Below are 20730 nucleotides of genomic sequence, written 5' to 3'. Positions count from 1 at the left end.
GGCAGACCATGGTGATTGGTCAGAGTGGCCTGAGTCGCCTGAGTCAACGTTTCTATGGCAACTACTGTCACCAATCAGAAATGAGCATGTTCTAAGTCCACACCTATTCCACAGAAAGGAGGCTCAGGAGAATCTGTCAATCAAATTTTCGAGGTGGGAACCAACAAGTACCACATGTTTTCAAATATTGATTACCATATTTTCGTGACCATAAGGTCCATAAGACCACACTTAACACACACAGGTGTGTCTGCACTTGCGCATGTGCAGGAAGGAGGGGGGCAGAGCGCTCACTGCAAGTGAGTTTCCCCTGCGTCTTTCGACCACGGTCAGTAATGTCATCGCAGGAAAGGTTCAAAACTTGCATGCATGTTTTCCCGGTCTGTGTTAACGGGCCGTAACACCCGGTGAGCCTTTTGTATGTGTCAAATACTAAAAAATCACCCATAACTGAGACTGCGCCCTATAACCCAGTGTGCCCTATGGTCGTGAAAATACGATAACTTTCACTACATAAAAAATATCACGAAAAAAAGAGGATTATCAAGAGCATGATCATAAAAAGTTGTCAGAGAAAGAATAATTATTCTGTCCAATAGAATGATCGAATAATAGCTTTTAATTCTCTATAGAAATCAATGGGATTTTGGCTTCTTGGAGCCAGCGGGTACTTCCTATTTAGAACTCGAGAAGGGAGGGATCACTTTATCCAGTTCGTCTATACCAGGGGTCTCAAACTCAATTTACCCAATAAATTTGTATGGAACATACTATACTATTAACTATACTCTATTATTAACTGTTTTCTGTACAAAATGTACTCATAAAACTCATTCAAATAAAATAGGTCAATAAAAAAAAAAATCAATCGATAAATAAATCAGTAATACATTTCTGTTTAATTAGTCTTCTATATTTGCTGTTTGCTAATTTAAATGTCCCTATTAACACAGTTCCGTTAACACTGTTGAATTATAACTACAGTTCCGTAACCTCTATCAATGGATTCTTCTGAACACGGCTTCTCTTGTCTACTTGTTACTGCTGGACACTTGGCAGCACTTCCTCCCAAACAGCTGAGACCCTCAGTGTGGCTTGAAGATGATTGTAAATCTGGACAGTACTTGGACTTGTTGATATTGAAGGTGGAGACGTCAGAGAAGATGTGCTCCCAATTTTGAGTCTGTGTTGAATGTTTTTTTTTTTTTTAAGTTTACTTTTTAAAACACAAATCAGTAAAGGAGAAACAAAATAGAGTAACCATTTTCTGATTTTCTTACTTTTTGCACATTTAAACCCTGGTCACAAGTTATTGTAGACCAGCCGGTCAGCCACTCCTATATTTTTATAAAAATAGGATGGAAATTCATGTTGATGACACCAAATAAGTGCAGCCAAGATGCACAATAAGCATGTTTGAGATCACCCAGGTGGACGAAACGCTGCGCAGATCACCTGGTGTGTGATGTATGTTTTTGCTTTTGCTCCAACATCACCTGTCAATCATCACAAAAATATCACCAGAAAGGGGCGGAGCAAGGCCCCAACCTGAGCGAACGCAGCTGGAAATGTAATACTGCACTGACTGCAAGCCGCAAATAGACTACAAAACAATGCATTGTGGGAAACGTGTCCTGATGGTTTTTGTAGTTGAGTGATCAAGTAAAATAATTTAAAATACCTATTGAATAAAAAAAGGCTACATGCATTACACAAATTAAAATAAATATAAAAGATATAATAACAAAGATCATACTAATGGGGAGAGGCATATTAAAACTAAATTGAATGTTAAGTCCAACTTCCTGTTCTTCAGTCTCGCTGCAGCTTCGCCTTCATCCCTGCCCCCCCACCTGGTCTCACTAATGATCCAGGCGTGGCGCTGGTTCATCTCAAACATGTCTATCGTTGCATTTTCCACATGTACTTTTAGTGTGTCTAAGTTGTTGCTCACACGTGTTTATTGTTAAAGCCCCGTTTGCTGTCACGCATGTAGGTGTGTGACATTTATTCTCCGCAGCTGGCCCATCTCCTGCGGGAGTTGTGGGCTGCAGTAACAGCCGCACACGAGAACCGTTTGGTTGCCGTCGCGCGCCTAACCGTAACCATAACAATAACCCTCCTCCGGGTCCGTGCGGCCCAGAGAAAAGTTCAGCACGGACTGCATGTTTATAGAAAATTACGAGTGAATAAATACGTTCTAAATAGCAAAGTAAGGAACTCCTTAATGTGGTCCAGGGAGGGGGCTATCAGGTCTCCTGCCTTAATGTTCCTTCTGCTTTCAAGCCCAGACAATGTCACGCCCCCAAGAATATACCCCACTGTGATTGGTTGGTTTGTCAGCTCCGCGCACCATACTGAAAAAGTGTCATTCATACAGACTGGCGGGCCACATTATAATACCTTCATATTGAGGCGGGGGCCGCAAAATATCATCTTGGGGGCCGCAAAAAGCCCGCGGGGCGCGAGTTTGAGACCCCTGGTCTATACAGTCAATGGCTTAAAACCAGCATCTTTCTCAGCAGAGCACATCTTCCAACTGTCTGCTCCGCTCTTCCGCTTCCGGGTTCAGCACCCTCTTGAGGCTGTTAGCCCTTAAAAGCCTAAATATCAATGGCATTGTTGTTTAAAGCATAGAGTAAAATAGCATTGACTTATAGTCGGGAAAACATGATAGCTCCAAAAATGATTCAGAATCTTCAGTCGATTTGATTATAAATGAACAGTTTTAACTGGTTACAATTAATTTTCATTGCATTTTTGTACAAACCTGGCAACTTCGTTGAAAACAAGATACTCTCTGAGAGAGATGGGTACATCACTGTGTTGTTCCACTGGAATCTTTCTTAGATCCACCAACAACGCATCTCTGTCTCGACCCAAAGGTTGCATCTCCAATGCTGCAGAGCCAGTTATAGCGCGGAAAGCAACGAGCGCCCTGTTATCCCAGCCTTTGCCCTGTATGAAAACAAAAACACTTTACTAATGCCTCTGAATTAGGGGAACAATGGATTACAAGTTGAGAATAATCCATTTTTAATATACACAATATTATATTAAATGTAGAAACATCTGTAATAGCCCCACCAAATACGTGAACTGCATCCAAAACATTAAAATGTGTCATCTCTGTACATGTAAAAAAACAAAGGTTAAAGCAAGTTAAAAAAAACAACACACTTTCTGGTCGCTGTGGTAACGTTTAAACACGCCTTCAAAGTAAGTGCATGAAAAATCCGACTCACCACAATGCTGAATGGTGCATGGGAATCTCCCATTGAGATAAATCCATATTTTAAGTAGGACTCCTGATACTGTCTATTAAATGTAACTTTTTTATATTTTTGGGAGTGGAAGGCTCATCTTCTGTCTCTTGGCTGGGCCTTTTCCACTTGGCAAAGAAAATTTCCAAAGACGTTTGTTTTTTACTCATTTTGCTACTTACCGGGTTTTATTTTAGCGGTAACCTATCACGTGACCGAGAAGAGCCAATTGGCCTGCGTCAAGAGTGACATAGACGGATGGAACAGAGAATCGGGCAATTTTTCAAAATAAAACATCTTTCAGATTCCTAAATAAATAAAACGGAAGTAATGTAATTTATTTATTTTGTGCGACCCAGTTCCAAATGACCCTACTGGTCCGCGGCCCGGGGGGTTGGGGACCGCTGCGCTACAATATGTTTAAAACTAAAAATACAAGTGAATGTGTGCATTTTATGTCATTTCAACACTTTTAAAAGTACAAGTCTGTGGGTTCTTTTTAATAACATCGTTATGCTTTTGCTAATAAATGATGATTATTTTTAGCATAAATGTGGCTTCTGGTGCTGCATGGTGGTTTTGCTGATGGTGGAGCCAAACATTCCCAGTACAGCAATACTCACGCTGCAGTGTGTGGTATGTGACGGGCAGCGTGTTCTAAGTTTTTACAGCCAGTGCGTGTTTCACCTTGCTGCCTGCGCCCACTACCCCTCCCTTTTCCTGCATCCCGTCCCTGCAGCTGCGCGCTCCTTCTCAGAGACGGGAGTGCGCAGCTACAGAGACAGCACTTCGCAGGTTTCAGGCTGGTACAAACTCTGTGACATTACAGAGAATAGTAAACAGTGGCGCAGATTTTTTTTTCTCCAAGCACCGCTACTACTGCGTACCCCCTTGGCATTGTATCGTGCCCAAGAAGGACTGGTCTAATGAAAATAAAAAAAAAGTATAATTAAAGAATTGTCTGCGAAGCCAGATGAGGCAATCAAAAGAGCCAGATATGGCTCGTGAGCCATGGGTTCCCGACCCCTGGCATAGTTGTTTTAGTGACTCAAAATGCAGTCAAACCCTGGATTTACGACTTGTTTAAAAATGATCTGCTTCTCTACTGTCCACCACATATTTTTCCAACTGTCCCTTTGCATATGCCCTTTCTTATTCAAGAGCAGCTCAGTTAAACATGTTATTTTTCTACCTTAAAATAGATTAAAATTAGAGAATTTTCTAAGTTCTTACCAAATCATATGGGACGAGGTCTTTCAGTGAACATCTGATGGCTTGTGGGACAAAGCCACTAAGCTCCAGTTTGACGTCTTCACAAATCTTTCTCAGTTGGTTGTTCACAGCCTTTAGAGTACTTTCAGGTGTACCGTCCTCACTGGAAGGTGTCGAGAAAGACAACACTGTCTTAAAGAAGGGCTTTGCATATAAAACTCAAACAGATCAGATGCAAAAGTTTCTTCCCACAGACACACCTGACCTGATCAATATTTCTTACATAATTTTTTTAAAGGAAACTGAAAGACCTATATATTGAAGCTACATTGCAAGAAAAGAAAATACACTTCCAAAGAATGGTGAAAACAACAAGCTTAAAAAAAAGAGCTTTAGGAGGCTGTGCCGACATGCAAGGCAGCAGTGTGACTTCACAGCATGATGTAAGATGTAGTCCTGTGTGCCAAAAGATGGGACTTTGTTCGAAGACCCACTCCAATCAAAATTGTATTTATGGTGTTTTTATGGATTTTTTCTAAAAATGAATCAGATATATTTAAAAAATTAGCTTAAAATTGCATTTCTGAGTGGAAGAAAGCATGCCGTTTGAAAAAGAGCGCATTTATTACATAGAAAATACACTGGGCAGGTCACAGGCTCTCTGCGCCAACCCATTCTGATTAGGGGTTAACCGATTAGTTAAATCAATTTATATTCCCTCGAGCCAACAAAATCAATCAATTAAATGGATATTGGAAAAAACCATTTCGGTTGATGGTCAGTAGATTTATTTTTACTATAACGTAAAAACAACCAAGTTCCATCAAAGTGTCCAACACGTGTAATGTCAGCAAAAAGTGATCAACCATCATTCCAGACCAATGTGTGGAAACACTTTGAATTTAGCAAAGACATGTGACCATACAGTGTGCTAGAATGTTCTGATAATGTTCCCTTTGGCTTATTTGGATGTGGAAAAACAACAGTGGACTGAACTTTATAAAACTAAAATGTGAATAGATTTGCCATTCATTCTAAACCTAGCACGAGAGCATGTCAACAGAGAGCTCCCAGTAATGGGGAGGGGCAAGGATGCTCCACACCAACAGTCCTGCCCACAACTCAGAAGTGAATGTCTAATGAACTACTGAAGCTCTGCAGAAACTAATGTTCCAGAAAACGACTTTTTTATATTTTGGCTAAAAACAGCATCAGACAGCACAATCATAACTAACTGGAAACGCTTTTAAAATAGATAAAAAATGATCGGAGTGGTACTTTAAGAAATGTTTTACCTTTGAATGTTTATCCTTCTGCAGAATCCAAAGTCTAGAGAGTAAACGTAAACCCCAGCCAGCTGTGTGACTGGACAGATTTTCACAGCCTCCAAGTTTCCTTGCTGAAGGATTTCTACCACTCTGGAGCGGCACCACTGTCTCTCTTTGGACAGCACAAAGACGAGAGATTCTGGAGACGCAGAAAAACAGACTCTTCATGCATACAAGCATTTCATCCAATACTCCGATGCATAACTAATAACAATGGCAAGTTTCTTTTAAAAATATGTATACACTAATAAAAATTACATTTTAAAATACTATAAAGCAAAATTACTTATAGAAATTTGAATACAACAAAAACAACTCTAATGAATCACTATGTACATACTGCTTTCTAGCGAGTCTCCAAGTGCAAAAGAACAGCCATTTCCAGAGCAGAGGTTGTGAATTCTCTTTGACAGGACCTCGCTTTCCAGTTTGTCTGCCACATGGCGAACATAAAAGTGGGCTGGACTCACAATGTGGCTCACCACCACCCACTTGGAGTCTACAAAACAAGAGGCATGGCAGAGGTTCATTAGTGCAGCATCAAAACTATAAACATTTTGGGCTCTTGTTGAAGTTGCGTTAAAAATTGAACAAACAGGAAAGTGTATGCATAGAACATATTTAAATAAGTTAATATTAACATGTTTAAGAGGAAAATGTATTGGGCAGCAGATTTAGGCAGTCTAATAGCATTTTGTCAACCTGTGGCCAAAATCTTTAGGTCGGGTCAGGAAACCTTTGTGATGAACTGAAGCTCAATTTTATGAAAGACAAAAGCCAACACTAACCAATTACAAACAGCTCAGAAACCCAGCACAATGCAAACCTTAACATAAACAATGATAGAAATTTTAGGTTTACAAGTTCAAATTCAACTTTATTTATACAGCCCTTTTCCAGTCACATAACAAAACACCTTAAAGTGCTTTCACAAAAAATGTATAGTAAAAATAAAATAAAAAATAGTATTCATAATAACCCCCCCCTCACACACACACACACACATATACACACACAAACAAAAAAGTCCCAAAAATCCCAATAAAACAGGAAGAAATGTAAAATCTACTTCAAAGCAAGACAAACCAGTTTTAATTTTTTTCTTAAAAACCCCCACAGTGGATGAAGCCCTCATTCTCAGGCAGGTTGTTCCACAGGCAAGGCCCACAGTGCAGGAATGTGGCCTCGCCATGGCTATTTGCTCTGACCTTGGGAACCACCAGCAAACCTTAGATGATCACATGACCCTTAAATGGTTTTATTGATAAAATCATTTAGTTGAAAATATTTATTTCAGTCATTTCTCAAATTCAGAATCATGTTCCAAATATACATGGATTGACAAATGTTCTGATACCCAGCTCTAGAAACCCCGCAGCCGCCCCTGGAGGGGAACACTAAATGTTCTGCAACAACAGATTTCTACTACACTGTTATAGGCGCGGACCACACAAATAAAAATGAAGGGGAAAAGGTACCAATGATATCAGCTTTGAGCATTTCAACAAGGCTAGATATCAGTGAAATAGTTAGAATATGTAAAACAATTTACTTTTTCTTCTTGAGTAATTACGCTGTTTTAGGCAGAAAACAATGATTTATGCTTTCTACTAGTTAAATCTAAGACTTCTTGAGGTCGTATGTGGGTTTGTATGGAGCTGCTCTAACAATTTATTAAAACCACAGCACATAAGAAATCAAATCATTCAATCCAAGTGTAATCTACAGAAAAATCTACAGAAATTGGTCTCTTCATGTTTGGGCTCAGTGATTAAATCTCACTGGCAGCATCAAAATTCACAACAAACCTACTCTTGAAAACCTTTGACATATGACGTTTGAACAGATGAAACTGAGGGGACTGGTGTGACTTTCTTTGCTGCTTTCTCATTTCATAAATACATTAAAAAAATACAGCAAACTAAGTTGAAGGAAAAACATAATTCAAATCAAATTCAAGACCTTTTTAGGTCTTTAAGATAGTATTAGATTAGTAAACAAAGGAGCTTTTAAGACTCCATCAAAACCCCATTTATAAAGCTGAAAGCGTGTACACTGTAAAAAAATATTTGGTGTGTAATGAATGACGCCTCATACCATGTTGCTTTTTAAAAGACTGGTGCCTTCGTTTTTTACTCTGGTGTCTCAGTTTCTTGCTCATCCGGTCAGGGCCAGTGACAGGGTCAACTGTGGAATAATACAGCTGGTAAACTAAGGTGAACTGAGTTTTTTTTTTTAAACCTTCATAATAATGTTTGAAAAAGCCAAATTCTACATGCCTAACTCCTCCACCTCCTCCTCTAAGACCTCTTCAACAATTACATCTGGGCTTTGAAGGTCTGAGCAGGAGCTGAGGCTAGAAAAGTCGATTATGTCAGAGGGTTTTGGGCTTGGTGTGATACTTTGTGACCTCAGGTTCTCCTGGTCCTGTTCTTGGAAGTTGGGGAGCTTGGTGCCACTGCAGCCCCCCTCCACAGCACCACATCTGAGAGAGAGTGAAAGTGAGATACTACATTAAACATTTACCGTAATTTCCGGACTATAAGCCGCTACTTTTTTTCTGCGCTTACAGCCCTGCGGCTTATTCAGTGACGCGGCTAATTTATGGATTTAATTTGCGGCCACCATGTACGTATTTTCGGACTCAGTGAATGGTCTGAATTCTCTATCTAAAACCAAACACAAGTCATATGATTTTCAACACACTTCTAAGCAGCCAAACAGCATGGACTTGACTTCAGGTCTTAGACACTTCAGTCATGGTTCAACAAAACGAAACACGCATGCCCCGCCGCATCCCAGAATCCTTTGGTGCCATTAGACCCAACGTGCACGTGATCGCCGCTACAATATGATGAAGCTTTCAAGTTAAAAGCAATCGTTAAAAGCAGCGTGAAAAAATTCACCATCACCAACGGATTTGGAAAAGCCGGTCAGCTGCGTGACGGAGAGAACAGCGCATGGAGTGAATTTACATCTGAGTCATAGTGACTCGGCTGGCTGCAGGTAAATATGTGGGAATAACATCAGCCTTTAATTTGTCGGGACACGACTGGAAACACAAATCAACGTGATCGTTTTTACGGTTTCTAAGGACTGAGCGGAATTTTGCTTTGAAAAGCTCACAGCCTCTGTGTGAGCTGGACACATGTTCTGCTGCTCGTTCACATAGAGCTGCGGGGCCGATGGCAGTCTGATGGCTCCCACACGCAACAACGCATCCTCCCCTCATACACAAAACATTCAGTATTAAGTCCGATTGCTCTGCACAGACACGATTTGCTCCGTCCAGCGCAGAATGGGGACGAAGCGTTCTTCCCTGGGAGACAAGGAGCGCGCGGGGCGAGCGCGGAGCGCAGAGGCGTCCGCGGAGCAAAAGTGTTTGTTGTGGAAGGAAACTTCTTGCGCCGCGCTGAGGCGCGCGTATCGCCCTGAGGCGCGCGCTTTTCAGTCGCCGCTGCTTTATTTTACTGGTGTTACTACTCCCATAACGCTCCCGCGACACAAGCGGAAGGAGAGCTGTTCCCGTTCACCCCTCCATGCACTGCTGATACTTGCTCATTCCTAAACACGTACAACAGTGTGGCGAGGCGAACGTTGGCCCCGCCTTTAGCCCCTAAGACTCATGGGAAATGGGAGATCGCGGATGTAAATTTCCTCATCATAACTGAGGGATGTAATGTTGATTATATGGTTACTGTTAGTAATTTTATGTATGATACCTAGATTGTCAATAAGTAAAAAAAAAAAAAAAAATTAAATAAAAAAACCATAACTGAGGAACTTGTGAACAGAATAGAGCTCCATGCTGTTTGGCAGATGTGGGTGTATTCAAGTACATGATCTTGAGGCAAAGCTGACTCCACCCAGAGTGTGCTAACGAAGTAGACTTACTCTGGGAATCAGGAGGTGAATTCTCAGGATGACAATGTTGCCTAGTACATGCGGCTTGTACTCCGACGCGGCTTGTGTATGTATAAAAGTAGTTAAACACGTGAAAATGGGTGGGTTCGGCTAGTAATCGGGTGCGCTTTGTAGTCCGGAATTTACGGTAATTACTTTTAATTCAAATTAAGAGTCTTATATATTCAGGAGTAAAATAATAGTACTTAGAATGAGAGATTAGATTAAAACTCACAGTTTTAGGCTTCTTTTTTCCATCTTCAAAGACAAAGACAAACTCTGGTCTAGATTTTCTTCCTGAAAAACACAACTTTCACACAAACATCAACAACTTTAACAAAAAAGAAAGTAAAACAAAGTAGGCAGCATGAAGAAATGACAGTAAAACTGACGGAAGTCATGTATCATATTTTAGCAGAATTGTGCTGTCTTTATTGAGAATTGCACTGGGAAATGAAAAGACTATAATCCAGTGCATTTTTTAGGTGATTTTCTTTCAGAGGTCTAAAACTAACTGGAAAAATAAAAAAAAGTTAAAAAACCTTAAATCCAGTACACTAAAAGCAAAGAAACACAAGCAACCCTAGCAGAGCAGACCGACTAAATTTAGTTGAACAGGTGAGCTGAATGTTTACTGATAATGTTCCAAATGTTTGGAAGCTCATTTGTTTAATTTACTATTTATTTAAGTTTTATTTATTGATTGGTGGTTTGCAGGATCTCTGCAGCGCGTTGATGAAGTCATCCGTCTCCCTGCAGCTGTCCAATTCTTTCTTCCTCCACAAAAAACAAGATCTCCAGGTCTGTGTGATGCTTCCGTCTGAGGCGGAGCACTTTTCAGCATCTTCAATGTTCTTATGCTAATATAACAGACTATTTTCCTCTTTGTTGTTTTATGTTGAAACGGGACGTTTCATCTGGAGGGGGCATATGTAACATTGTTTACCTTCAGCATTGGTCTTCTGCGCATGACAGGTTCATAACGTCAGGTGACAAATGGATTTCAGGGTGTGTGAATGAAAAGGAAAATAAAGTTGCGCTCCTCTACACCCAAACGTGTCTGAGCTTCTTATTTTACATACGAAACTCCGCTTTGTCGACACCAAACACCGGAAAGCCAGCTACGCTGACAATCTGATTTTGAGTCACCAAAAGGTTCTGAATCTTTTTTTCCTATCTGGAAATAAAGCTTCATAAAATGCTCCACATTTTTCATCTTCAAGCTAGGCTCTGATAAACTGACAACTTCGGTGTTTTTTCTTTGTTATCTATGACTTTTTTGATAGAAAAAAGAAAAAATCTTGTAAATTTAACCATTATGCCTTTTTTTCCTCATAAATTTACAAGTTGTAAATAAAATAAAAAATCTTTGTAAACTGGCCCTAAAACGGTGTCGTAGAAATACTATATTTTAAAACACGTTTGAGTTGCACAACCACACCACAATAGATCAGTACAACTCACTACCTACCTTTTTTTTTTTTACTTAATTCTAAGTCTTTTTTCCCTCTGCTGTCAGTTGCTATGGTGACAAACAAATTTCCCACGTGTGGGATCAATAAGGTATCTCTGATTCTGATTTTTAATGTATTCTTAGTGCATTATAACACAGTAGTTAAACCATAAAATTTCATTTTTCCCTACAAACAACATTTCTTTAAAGGTTCTTGAGAACAAAATGATGGAAGTGAATTTGATGCTTTGAAAATTGAAGTTCAAACAACCATAACTGAAATGACAAACCTCATACTGGACCCCAGAGAGATGCGCTTCAAATCAAATGAATCCACAGGAGCCCTCAGTGTCTCCAACAACTAATGATCACAAACATTAACACTCATCACTAAAAATTGATTAAATAAAAATGTTAATCCAAAAATGTAACCTTTTTTTTAAATTCAATAGCTGCTAAATATAAATTCAAAGTCTTAAAGGCAGCAGATGTGAGATTTTACACCCATAAAAATCCAGACCTTATCCAGGACGCAGTACTGGTCCAGAAAGGGTACGCGTCGTATTTCTCTGGCCATCTGCATGGCGTTTTTCAAGGATTTGATTCTTTCCTGGATGTGGGAAACTGTTTGTTGGCTGCTAAAGAACTGTGTCTCCAGTTCTGTCAGCTCATGTAGTTGCACAGTTTTCCTGTTGACACAAAACATACATGTAAGTTACACATTAAACCCAGCTAGTTCAACTGAGGAAAACCCGAAAATTAGGGCTGGACGATTAATTGATTTAATCAATTAATTCTACTTTGTTGTTTTAGACTATTTATTTTTAGGAAAACCAAGATTTTATTTCTCCCAGCTCTCTGCTTGTGCTTCCATTGTTTGGAGTAAAGTCAGTCCACCGGTCTCTCGCAAAGTGCAGATGTGAAAACAGCAACAAGCAAAGAGGAGCTACTTCCACTAGACTGAAAGAAAAACAAAAGACTAGTGTGAAGCACCCCCACCCTCCATAACTTCTGCTAGTTGCCTCCATGTAGCTTCAGTTTAAGCTGATGAAGCAGAAGAACATGTGAGAATTTTTAACAAGATCCAGAAAGAACTGAAAGGTAAACCTGTTGGACTCAGCAAGAACAGAAAGTTTCATAAAAAGTGTTGATTTGGAGACGGCAGTGTCGTTACACACTGATGTTGCCATGCTATCTTGCTATGCTGACTAGCTGTTCCGTGTGTCGCCTACATGTTATTCACGGACTGGTTTAAAGTCACACTATATTTTCACAGAGCGGACTTTAGGATGTGGCAGATAAATGCAACAAAATTAATTCACAGAACATTCAAAAAAAAAAAAAACGTGATTTCGAAATACAACAAGAGACATTTTGTATGAAACTTCATAAGTGCCTTTGTAGCCGCCCACCCCCCGAGAGCACTGATATGATTTCATGTAAAAATGATTCTCACCTGGAGAAAGAATTAGGAAAAAGTGTTTTTTCTGTCAATCACAGAAAAATGAGGAGGTTTGAATTTGACTTTACGGCTGGTTCAGACTACAGGTGACTGACTGACACCCCTCTTCTCATGGGGGTGTTTCCAACAAGAAAACAGAAAAAAAATCATTGGTGACTGAAAATAAAGCATTTCATAGACGGCGTGAAAACATCAAAAGCAGAGAACATAGGAGTTCCTTAGGAAAAAACTGTTGTTTTAAGCTGATGTTTTTATTTTGTTGTGACTGCCTTTCTGTTTGCATTTAACATATCATTTTTTTAAAACAACACCTGTAGTTGTTCTTTGTAAAGTTATGGAATAATTAGGTTGGTAGATTTTTTTTTTTTTTTAATCTTCCAGCCAACTTGGCTGGTGATTCAAAAATGAGATTTTTGTCTCTGGGGTTGAGACTTTAAACTTGAAGCATCAAACCAAACCCTGCAAAATCAGTTTCAAGACTGTTGCTACCAAAAATGCCCTGCTGAGTGCGTTCTAGTATTTCTCTTTATGAGATGCTAGTGCTAGCTTACAAAACATCTGCAACATTGTCATACAAAAATTTTTACAGCTTGTGTTAGTTTTTGTTAAATATGTTCCATAATTTTTTGGCCATATCGCCCAACTCTACCCAAAATGGACATTATTTTGTGATTACAGACAAAAGATAAAACAAAAGCTACTTAATGTTAAAGATACTTAGCATACCACTTCTGAATGGCGCATAAAGCTTTGTCTGCTGCTTGACTAATTTCCATCTGTAGTCGAGCTTTTTCTGCCTCCAACAGTTCTGTCAGGCCATCAGTCAGTGCCTGAAGAGCAATAAAAAAGATGATCACAGATTATTCATTTCATCAATCAAGTATTTTTTAAAATATCTGCATCATGTTGATTAAGCATAGCTTTTTACCTCATGTACACTGATGAGTTGGGAGAGGTTTCCAGCAGCCTCGGCTAATGCCTCGCCCACTATAGTGTCGGCCTTTGCTGTATCTCCTGCCTGAAGAATAATAGGTTGTTTCAAAGGCACCGTTGGAGGAAAAACAATGGACATACCTGATCTCATGTTTAGGGGAAGGTTTTAACATTTACTGATGTAAAATATTTTTGATCACCTGCTGGTTTGCATGTTTGCTTAGTAACAAAGACATGATCAGCCTATAATATTTAAGATGATAAACATAGTTAATAAACATGGTTATTGTAGACTGATTATTTCTATAAGTGGAGGCAAATTTAAAACATTTTAAAACAATGGACTAACTACAAATACTTATCAGGAGTTCATAGGTTGACGTACCTGTTTCTCAGTTTCATCTTCTTTCATCTTATTTTCTTGAGATTCTTGGAGTTTATTCTTCCTCCTGTAACTGTTCAGCAAGAAAAAAAGCAAAGTAAGTATCTGTCTAGATACATTTGAACTTTGTAGACCTTTTTTAAAAATAAATAAACAAGGATTTAACTAAATATCTTATTTTAGACATATCGTTTATAAATTGGGTACATAAATCTAAGGTTTGTAAATGTTTTATTCTTACTTTTTTCCCCCTTATGATCTCAAAACCTTCCCAGAAAGAATAATGGTATAGAAAATGGAGCATCCTTTCAGTTTAGAATGTAGACTTGGCTGTATACCTTCAATGTTATATTTTTATAAATAGACAGTTTTTGTTATTCATTTTAACTTCTTATGGTGGATGGATTAGTTTATGAGCCTTTTGCAACCAAGTGATGCCTGATGACGTCCTGCCGCGATGCCATGACATCAGTGAAATAAAACAAAATCAAAATTTAACTTCAACTTGTTTTAATACTCTGAAATTTTACTAACCCTTGTGCTATTCTAGGCACTTTAACATTGGGAGTTGGGTCATCTAGACCCACTGGAAAGTGCTCTGAACCTTTTTTTTTTCCAATGATTTGAGATCTTCACTGGTTTCCATGGATTACATGAAATCTTTCCACCTTTATCCACCTTTGTCATTGTAGGGAGAACACGTCGATGTAAGGGTGGGGTCATAGGATAGCACAAGGGTGGGAGGAGCGTTTCGTGCCCCGTGGCGTCTGGACCCTGCGCGGTCCGGGGTCGGGTGCCGATGGACCGAGTGAACTGTGTCTGTGTTTGTGTTTGAGAGGAGGAGGATGCTTTTTTACGTGTGCGTTTTGTTGTTTTGTTATGTGTGGGACACTTTGGGCTGCGATCCGTCCCGCCGCTCTGGGTTAGCGGCTGCTGGACTCAGGAGAACCGTGTGTCCGAGCTCCAGCTCACACAGCGGCTTTGGGGCGGTGTGTGAGCTTTTCAAAGCAGAAATGCCGCTCAGTCCTTAGAAACTGTTCAAACAATTACATGGATTTGTGTTTCCAGTCGTGTCCCGACAAAATAAAGGCTGATGTTATTCCAAATATTTACGTGCAGCCAAGATGCAGATTGTAGCATTTCCCACATGGATTTTATGTTCATCCAAGGTTAAATGTTGTTAGTGCATGTTAGCCTCTCCTGGGAGCTCTGTTCTTCCACAAAAAAAAGCACTGACCACACGGATTAAAAATGATGATTGAACAGCCGCTTCATAATATTCATAACCTTTATAAAAGCACGTTTGGAAGATCGTCTCGTATATTACCGAGCTGCTGCATAAATGTATGTGACAGCAAAGGTTTGTTTACTGTGAGACTCATTTCCTTTTTCCGGTATTTTCAACACTACTGCGCATGCCCAAATGATTTATTCCGACCGAAAGTGAGACCCATGTGAACGTTTGTTCTAATCGGAAAAAGTTTTTCTGTTCCCATGTACACGGTTGGATTTTAATCCGACCATTGATCCGGTGAGATATTTTGCCCATGTAACCGCGGCTAGTGTTTGGGGCAGGATAAATCAGTGACTTACTACTTGAGTCGTTGTAGCATGCGGCTTGTAGACAGATGCGGCTTGTGTATGTACAAAATGGCTTATCCTTTATAAATTAGAGGGGTGTACTCAGGTGGAAGCTTGTACTTAGGTGCATTACCGCCCCACCGCACATTTTTTTTAATTTTTTTTTTTTAAGTTCTGCATATGGTGCGTGATTGGAACTATAATAAACACATTAAACACAATCGTCTTTGTTGATAATTTACTTTTCTGCTAGTCCTGGTTTCAGACTTCAAGGGTTTCTGGGGGAAAACTTTTATTGCAGTTCTCCTTCACTCCCTGTGCTGCGCCTCTCACCTCTTGTGCAGCGCGCTCCCTCTACTTACACACACGCGCGGTTTCAGCAGCACATACACATCCTCATTCTACAACAGAAGTTTCCATCTCGCGAGGAAATACGACAAATTTAATGCGTTCTAATTATTCATTTCCATTGTATTCATTTCTATTACAAGCTGCGTGCGTTCTTGAGTGCGCGACACGGCCGCCCGCCGGAGGATTTTGTGTTGGGGGGGGTATTTTTGTTCTCCTTCACTCCGTAACACCAAACACTAACGAGCAATGTTGGATTTCAATGAATATCACTACATGTTTTGTTTGGGAACTATTTTTTCTGCAGCGCAAAGTTACGTGTCACACATGTACATAGGCATTCTACAACACCTACATAGTTAGTTCATTAGTCAGATAGGTAATGGTTAGTTGTTACTGTTATTTGTTGATAAAGAATCCTGCGTTGTAATTGTATTCATTTGTGACTTGGCCGCCTGTGGATCTGCTGGTTCATCACCGCGGTGATCAAAAATCCCACACAGTCACAGCTCTAATGAGTACAAAATGTAGCTCAACAAGACATAATAGAAACAATTTATACTGTTCAACCAATTATTCACATTTAAAAAAGTTTTTTTTTTTTAGTTTAAAAAAAAAAAAACAATATCAGTTGAAAATGGCATTTTTGACAAACTTTTGTGATCATAAAAGTAACAGTTAAAATAAACATACAATTGCATAGGATTTGGACAAATACATTAATTTCAAGCTTCTTAAAAATGAAGACAATGGAGATCAGAGTAAGATAGTCATATAGAGTGCACTCCCCACGCTTCAGGTTTGTAACTGCATCATACCTCTCATTTATTTTCGCAGTGTAGATGACACCTATAATGCTGCTTTCTTCCTGGAGACCAAACACGCCACCTGCAGGAAGGGTGGACTCCTCCTACAAAAGAGAAATGTTTTGAATTTTAATACACACCAAACATTTTTTACCCAAACAAAGTTGCATCCCCCAACACATAATACTAACCAGCTTGATCAAACAGATGCAGTTCAGAAAATGGTTGATATACGGTTAATATACCTGACAGCCGGGACATCTAATGACATTATCAGACTGTATGGATAGCAGACAATTTGTGCAGTAGATGTGGCCACATGCGAGAATGCGAGGGAGGTTTCCTTCATCTTCATTTTCTGAAAAAATTACAAGACATTTTTTTTTTACATTTATTGGAATTAAAATCTGCCCACACTGTGTTGTTCCTCTGAAAAATCAACTATATCCTAGTAGATTAGGACATAATATTTTTATCTCCTAATCAATCCTTTTAAGTCAAATGTTTTGTTTTAGATGTATGGAAGCAATTGTGTAGCATAACTAAAACTAAAAGTCAAAACCAGAAATGCTGTTTTATTTTCAAAATGAAGCTGCATTTGTTGACTCAAATTAAAAAGAAAAAGCAATCCGCCAAACCACTTTTTCTTCTTCAACACTGCTTATTCTGTCACTTAATTAAAATGATAAAGAAAATAGTATTTGACATTTCATTTTCAAAAAGTTCTCTGGAAAAAGTGTAGCAAAATTCAATTAGAAATATCTAATTTGACAATTAAAATGGATTAACAGAAATGCTTTTTCATTTTCAAAATGTAACTGCATCAAATGACTTTCTATTTTTTCTTCAACACTGCTTATTCAGTGACTTAAAGCAAAAATGCAAACAGGGGATTGTTTGCGTTTTCACATCCACTGGAGGGAGACATGTGTGTGCTCGGAGCAGTGCGGCCAGGCTTGTAGCTTTGTGTTAGCGCCAGGGGATGGTGTTTTGTTATGTTGTGATGATTGCACACGGTTTTTCAGGACTATGTAGCAGCATTTCCGCCTTCCGCGGTCCAGAGTTTGGGACCACAGCCTCCTTTGGGATGCTCTGCGGTCAGCAGCCGGACGCACCATCTAGGCCTCGGAGCCTCGGCTTTAAACTTCCCCGGACTAGCTTAGTCTTCAGACTAAGCCAACACTCTCCTCGGCCCGCTAGGCCGAAGACAAAGCTAGTCCAGTGGAAGCTTCGGAGCGCAGGAGGAAATGCTGTTACGCAGACCTGAGAAACTGTAAACCATCATATGAATTTGTGTTTACAGCAGTGTCCAGAACAAAATAAAGGCTGATGTTATTCCCACACATTACATCCAAGATGCTCATCGCCCCGCCTCCCTACAGTGGATGTGAAAACGCAAATGCAATCCCGTTTGAATTTTTAGTTTAATGACGACACAGAATAAGCAGTGTTGAAGAAGAAAATATAAAAGCATGTTGGAGGATTGATTTTTAATTTTATTGTGAAAATGAAAAAGCATTTCTGTTAATCCATTTTAATTGTCAATTTACCATTGAACTTTTTGAAAATGAAATTTCAAATACCATTTTCTTTATCATTTTCATTTCATCATAAAGTGACAAAATGAGCCGTGTTGAAGAAAAAGCGCTTTGGAGGATTGATTTTTCTTTTTAATTTTGAGTCAACAAATGCAGCTTCTTTTATAAATACAAAAGCATTTCTGCTTTTGACTTTTATTTTCAATTATGCTACACAAATGCTGATTATTTTGATTCTAAGATCATAAAAAGAATAAAAACTTGTAGGTTGTGGTTTAATACTCACTTGAATCTACATTCCAGCCTGAAAAATGACTCATGAACTTAATTGAATGTCAGCTGAAATATATTTTAAATATTATATATTTTTATTTTTTTATTAGATATTATAAAAAAGAAAAGGCTTCGCATCCAGATTGCTCCACAAAGTTTATTGAGATTTTGAGAGCTTACCAATACACTCTGGAGAGAAATGAAAATGAATTATTAAACCAGAAACACAAGCATGTTTTTATTTTCCCAAATCTTTTCTGTTATTGCATTAAGTGTTTTTATTTTGGAATATTCTCAAGATCTTACTTATATTATCTTAAATATGGTCTATTCTGAATGAAGTTCTTTTTCTTTATTATTATTTGGTAGAATAAGCATGTTTGCTTGTTCTGAATCATATTTGTATATTAAATGTTTCTAAATGCACTCAGTGTTGCCAAATAAGAGACTATGTTTATTTAAAACCACCAGAAACATTGGCGAATAATACTAAAGGAGATGTTTTGTAAATCGACTAAACCACGGTTGGTCAACCCTGGTCCTCAAAAGCAACAACCCTGCCTGTATTCCAGTTCTCCCTGACCAGCTTGCTGCTAATTAGCAGGTGATTTCACATCCTGATTGACTGAACACACCTGATTTAGGTAGTCAGCAGTCCAGGGAGAACTGAAAAACAGGCAGGATTATGGCTCGTAACCCTTGTGCTATCCTAGGCACTTTAAAATTGGGAGTTGGGTCATCTAGACCCACTAGACAGTGCGCTGAACCTTTTTTCTTCGATGTTTTGTGAACCTCACTGGTATCCATGGATTACATGAAATCTTTCCACCTTTATCATGGTAGGGAGAACATGTCAATGCAAGGGTGGGGTCATCTAAGATAGCACAAGGGTTAAGGATTAGAGCTGGCCAGCCCTGGAATTGATGTCAATTGTTTGTTTTTTTAAGGATAAGCAGCGGGTGTAACCCTTTTGCTACCCCTGAACATTCACAGTAAGGTCTGCAAGGACTCTGCCAGTCTTAAACAGCAGTACCTCCCAGCTGCAGATGATCACTGAACCATGGTCAGGTGTCATGAGGAATGTTGGTCCAAGCAAATATGATTACAGATTTACACAGACTGGACTAAATTTAATCTTGGTGTAAATCCTAATAGACTTTTTCAATGTTTTGAGAGTTGGTGTGATTTTTGTGTCTTTAGCCCAAATATCTCTGTATAATAAAAAACAATTAAACAAAATTATTTAACATCGTTTTTTGGTTTAAAACCACAGTACAGCTGATCTCAAATATTTGACTTTGATAGACTGAAGAAGCATTTTTAAATGTATCAAACACTTCAATTGTGCTAGAGTGAATTCAGCAGTGACTAGAAAAATGCTCAATATCAGCCATACATAAATCTATTATGGGATTTTCGTTACTTTTTATTTAAAGTTTTTAGTTTTAGATGCAAATTTAGCTGTGAGGGTTTTGTTTGCTTCATGCGTTTCGTGGAGGACTGCTGTCTGAACGCAGATCTCTAAGCTCAATTTGCCCCAGTTGTTGGAGACTGCTAAGTGAAACCAGAGAAACTAGATGTAATGTAGTGTATGACTGTTTGTCAGGCATTGTTAGCATGTTGGTGTGTTTAAAAAAAACTTAGGAGTTTTGTTGTTTTCATACAATCATTAAATTAAGTTGATCAGTGTTACACAAAAAACTGTTAACACACAATTTTCATACTGTGTAACAAGACAAGCAGTTTGTGTACACTTTCTAAAAAATGTCCACTTCAGTCTCTATGCTTCAGCCTGTTACCCTGAAGTTCAGGGTAACAGTACACAAAAGTAACAGCTCTGAAAAACAAAAAAATTCGTTTTGCAGCCAGGCTGCTGACATTGACTGTATTTGTCTACAACATGACATAAAATATAAATATATATGTAGTTTCAATGTATTTTTATCGAGTTCACTTCCATTTATAGCTCTCTAGCCTGAGCACGTGCGCGACTCGGCTAGCTTAGATACCAAATTTACCGAAACGGTCATATTTAACCAATAAACAGTAATAAATATTTTTTTTTATATCCTACCGGGAAGCTTGAAGCGCTCTTTGCACAACTTGCAAGCTGTATCTCGGGCGCTCCCGTTTTTTTCCATAATTAACCTTTACAAGTTCCTCTAGTTCTTCATCCTCAGTCTCAACCTGGTCTCGTGAAACTTAAAGGTGCGCGTGCGCCTTTGAAGATCACGTGATCAGGTCGGTG

General features: G+C 38.9%; 1 protein-coding gene across 5 annotated transcripts in view; it reads right to left on the bottom strand.

The window, feature by feature from the left end:
* The window catches only part of rnf17 (ring finger protein 17), a 51738-nt gene extending 31008 nt beyond the window's left edge, over positions 1-20730 (bottom strand). For all 5 annotated transcript variants that reach the window (XM_078939616.1, XM_078939618.1, XM_078939614.1 and 2 more), the window contains exons 1-15: positions 20557-20730; positions 16917-17029; positions 16684-16775; positions 13940-14009; positions 13550-13639; positions 13348-13451; positions 11680-11848; positions 11450-11520; positions 9942-10016; positions 8083-8288; positions 7901-7990; positions 6144-6302; positions 5771-5942; positions 4497-4638; positions 2771-2958 (exon numbers count right to left, since the gene is read on the bottom strand). In XM_078939616.1, the coding sequence (XP_078795742.1) occupies positions 2771-2958; positions 4497-4638; positions 5771-5942; positions 6144-6302; positions 7901-7990; positions 8083-8288; positions 9942-10016; positions 11450-11520; positions 11680-11848; positions 13348-13451; positions 13550-13639; positions 13940-14009; positions 16684-16775; positions 16917-17029; positions 20557-20623 (1808 nt within the window). In that variant the 5' untranslated portion in view covers positions 20624-20730. The remainder of the gene's footprint in view (positions 1-2770; positions 2959-4496; positions 4639-5770; positions 5943-6143; positions 6303-7900; positions 7991-8082; positions 8289-9941; positions 10017-11449; positions 11521-11679; positions 11849-13347; positions 13452-13549; positions 13640-13939; positions 14010-16683; positions 16776-16916; positions 17030-20556) is intronic.

Source organism: Oryzias latipes, chromosome 21 (assembly GCF_053564925.1).
Source record: "Oryzias latipes strain Hd-rR chromosome 21, Olatipes_Hd-rR_3.1".
Taxonomy (NCBI): Eukaryota; Metazoa; Chordata; class Actinopteri; order Beloniformes; family Adrianichthyidae; genus Oryzias; species Oryzias latipes.
The sequence above is the reverse complement of the archived record's forward strand: the minus strand, read 5'-3'. Positions and strand labels throughout refer to the sequence as shown.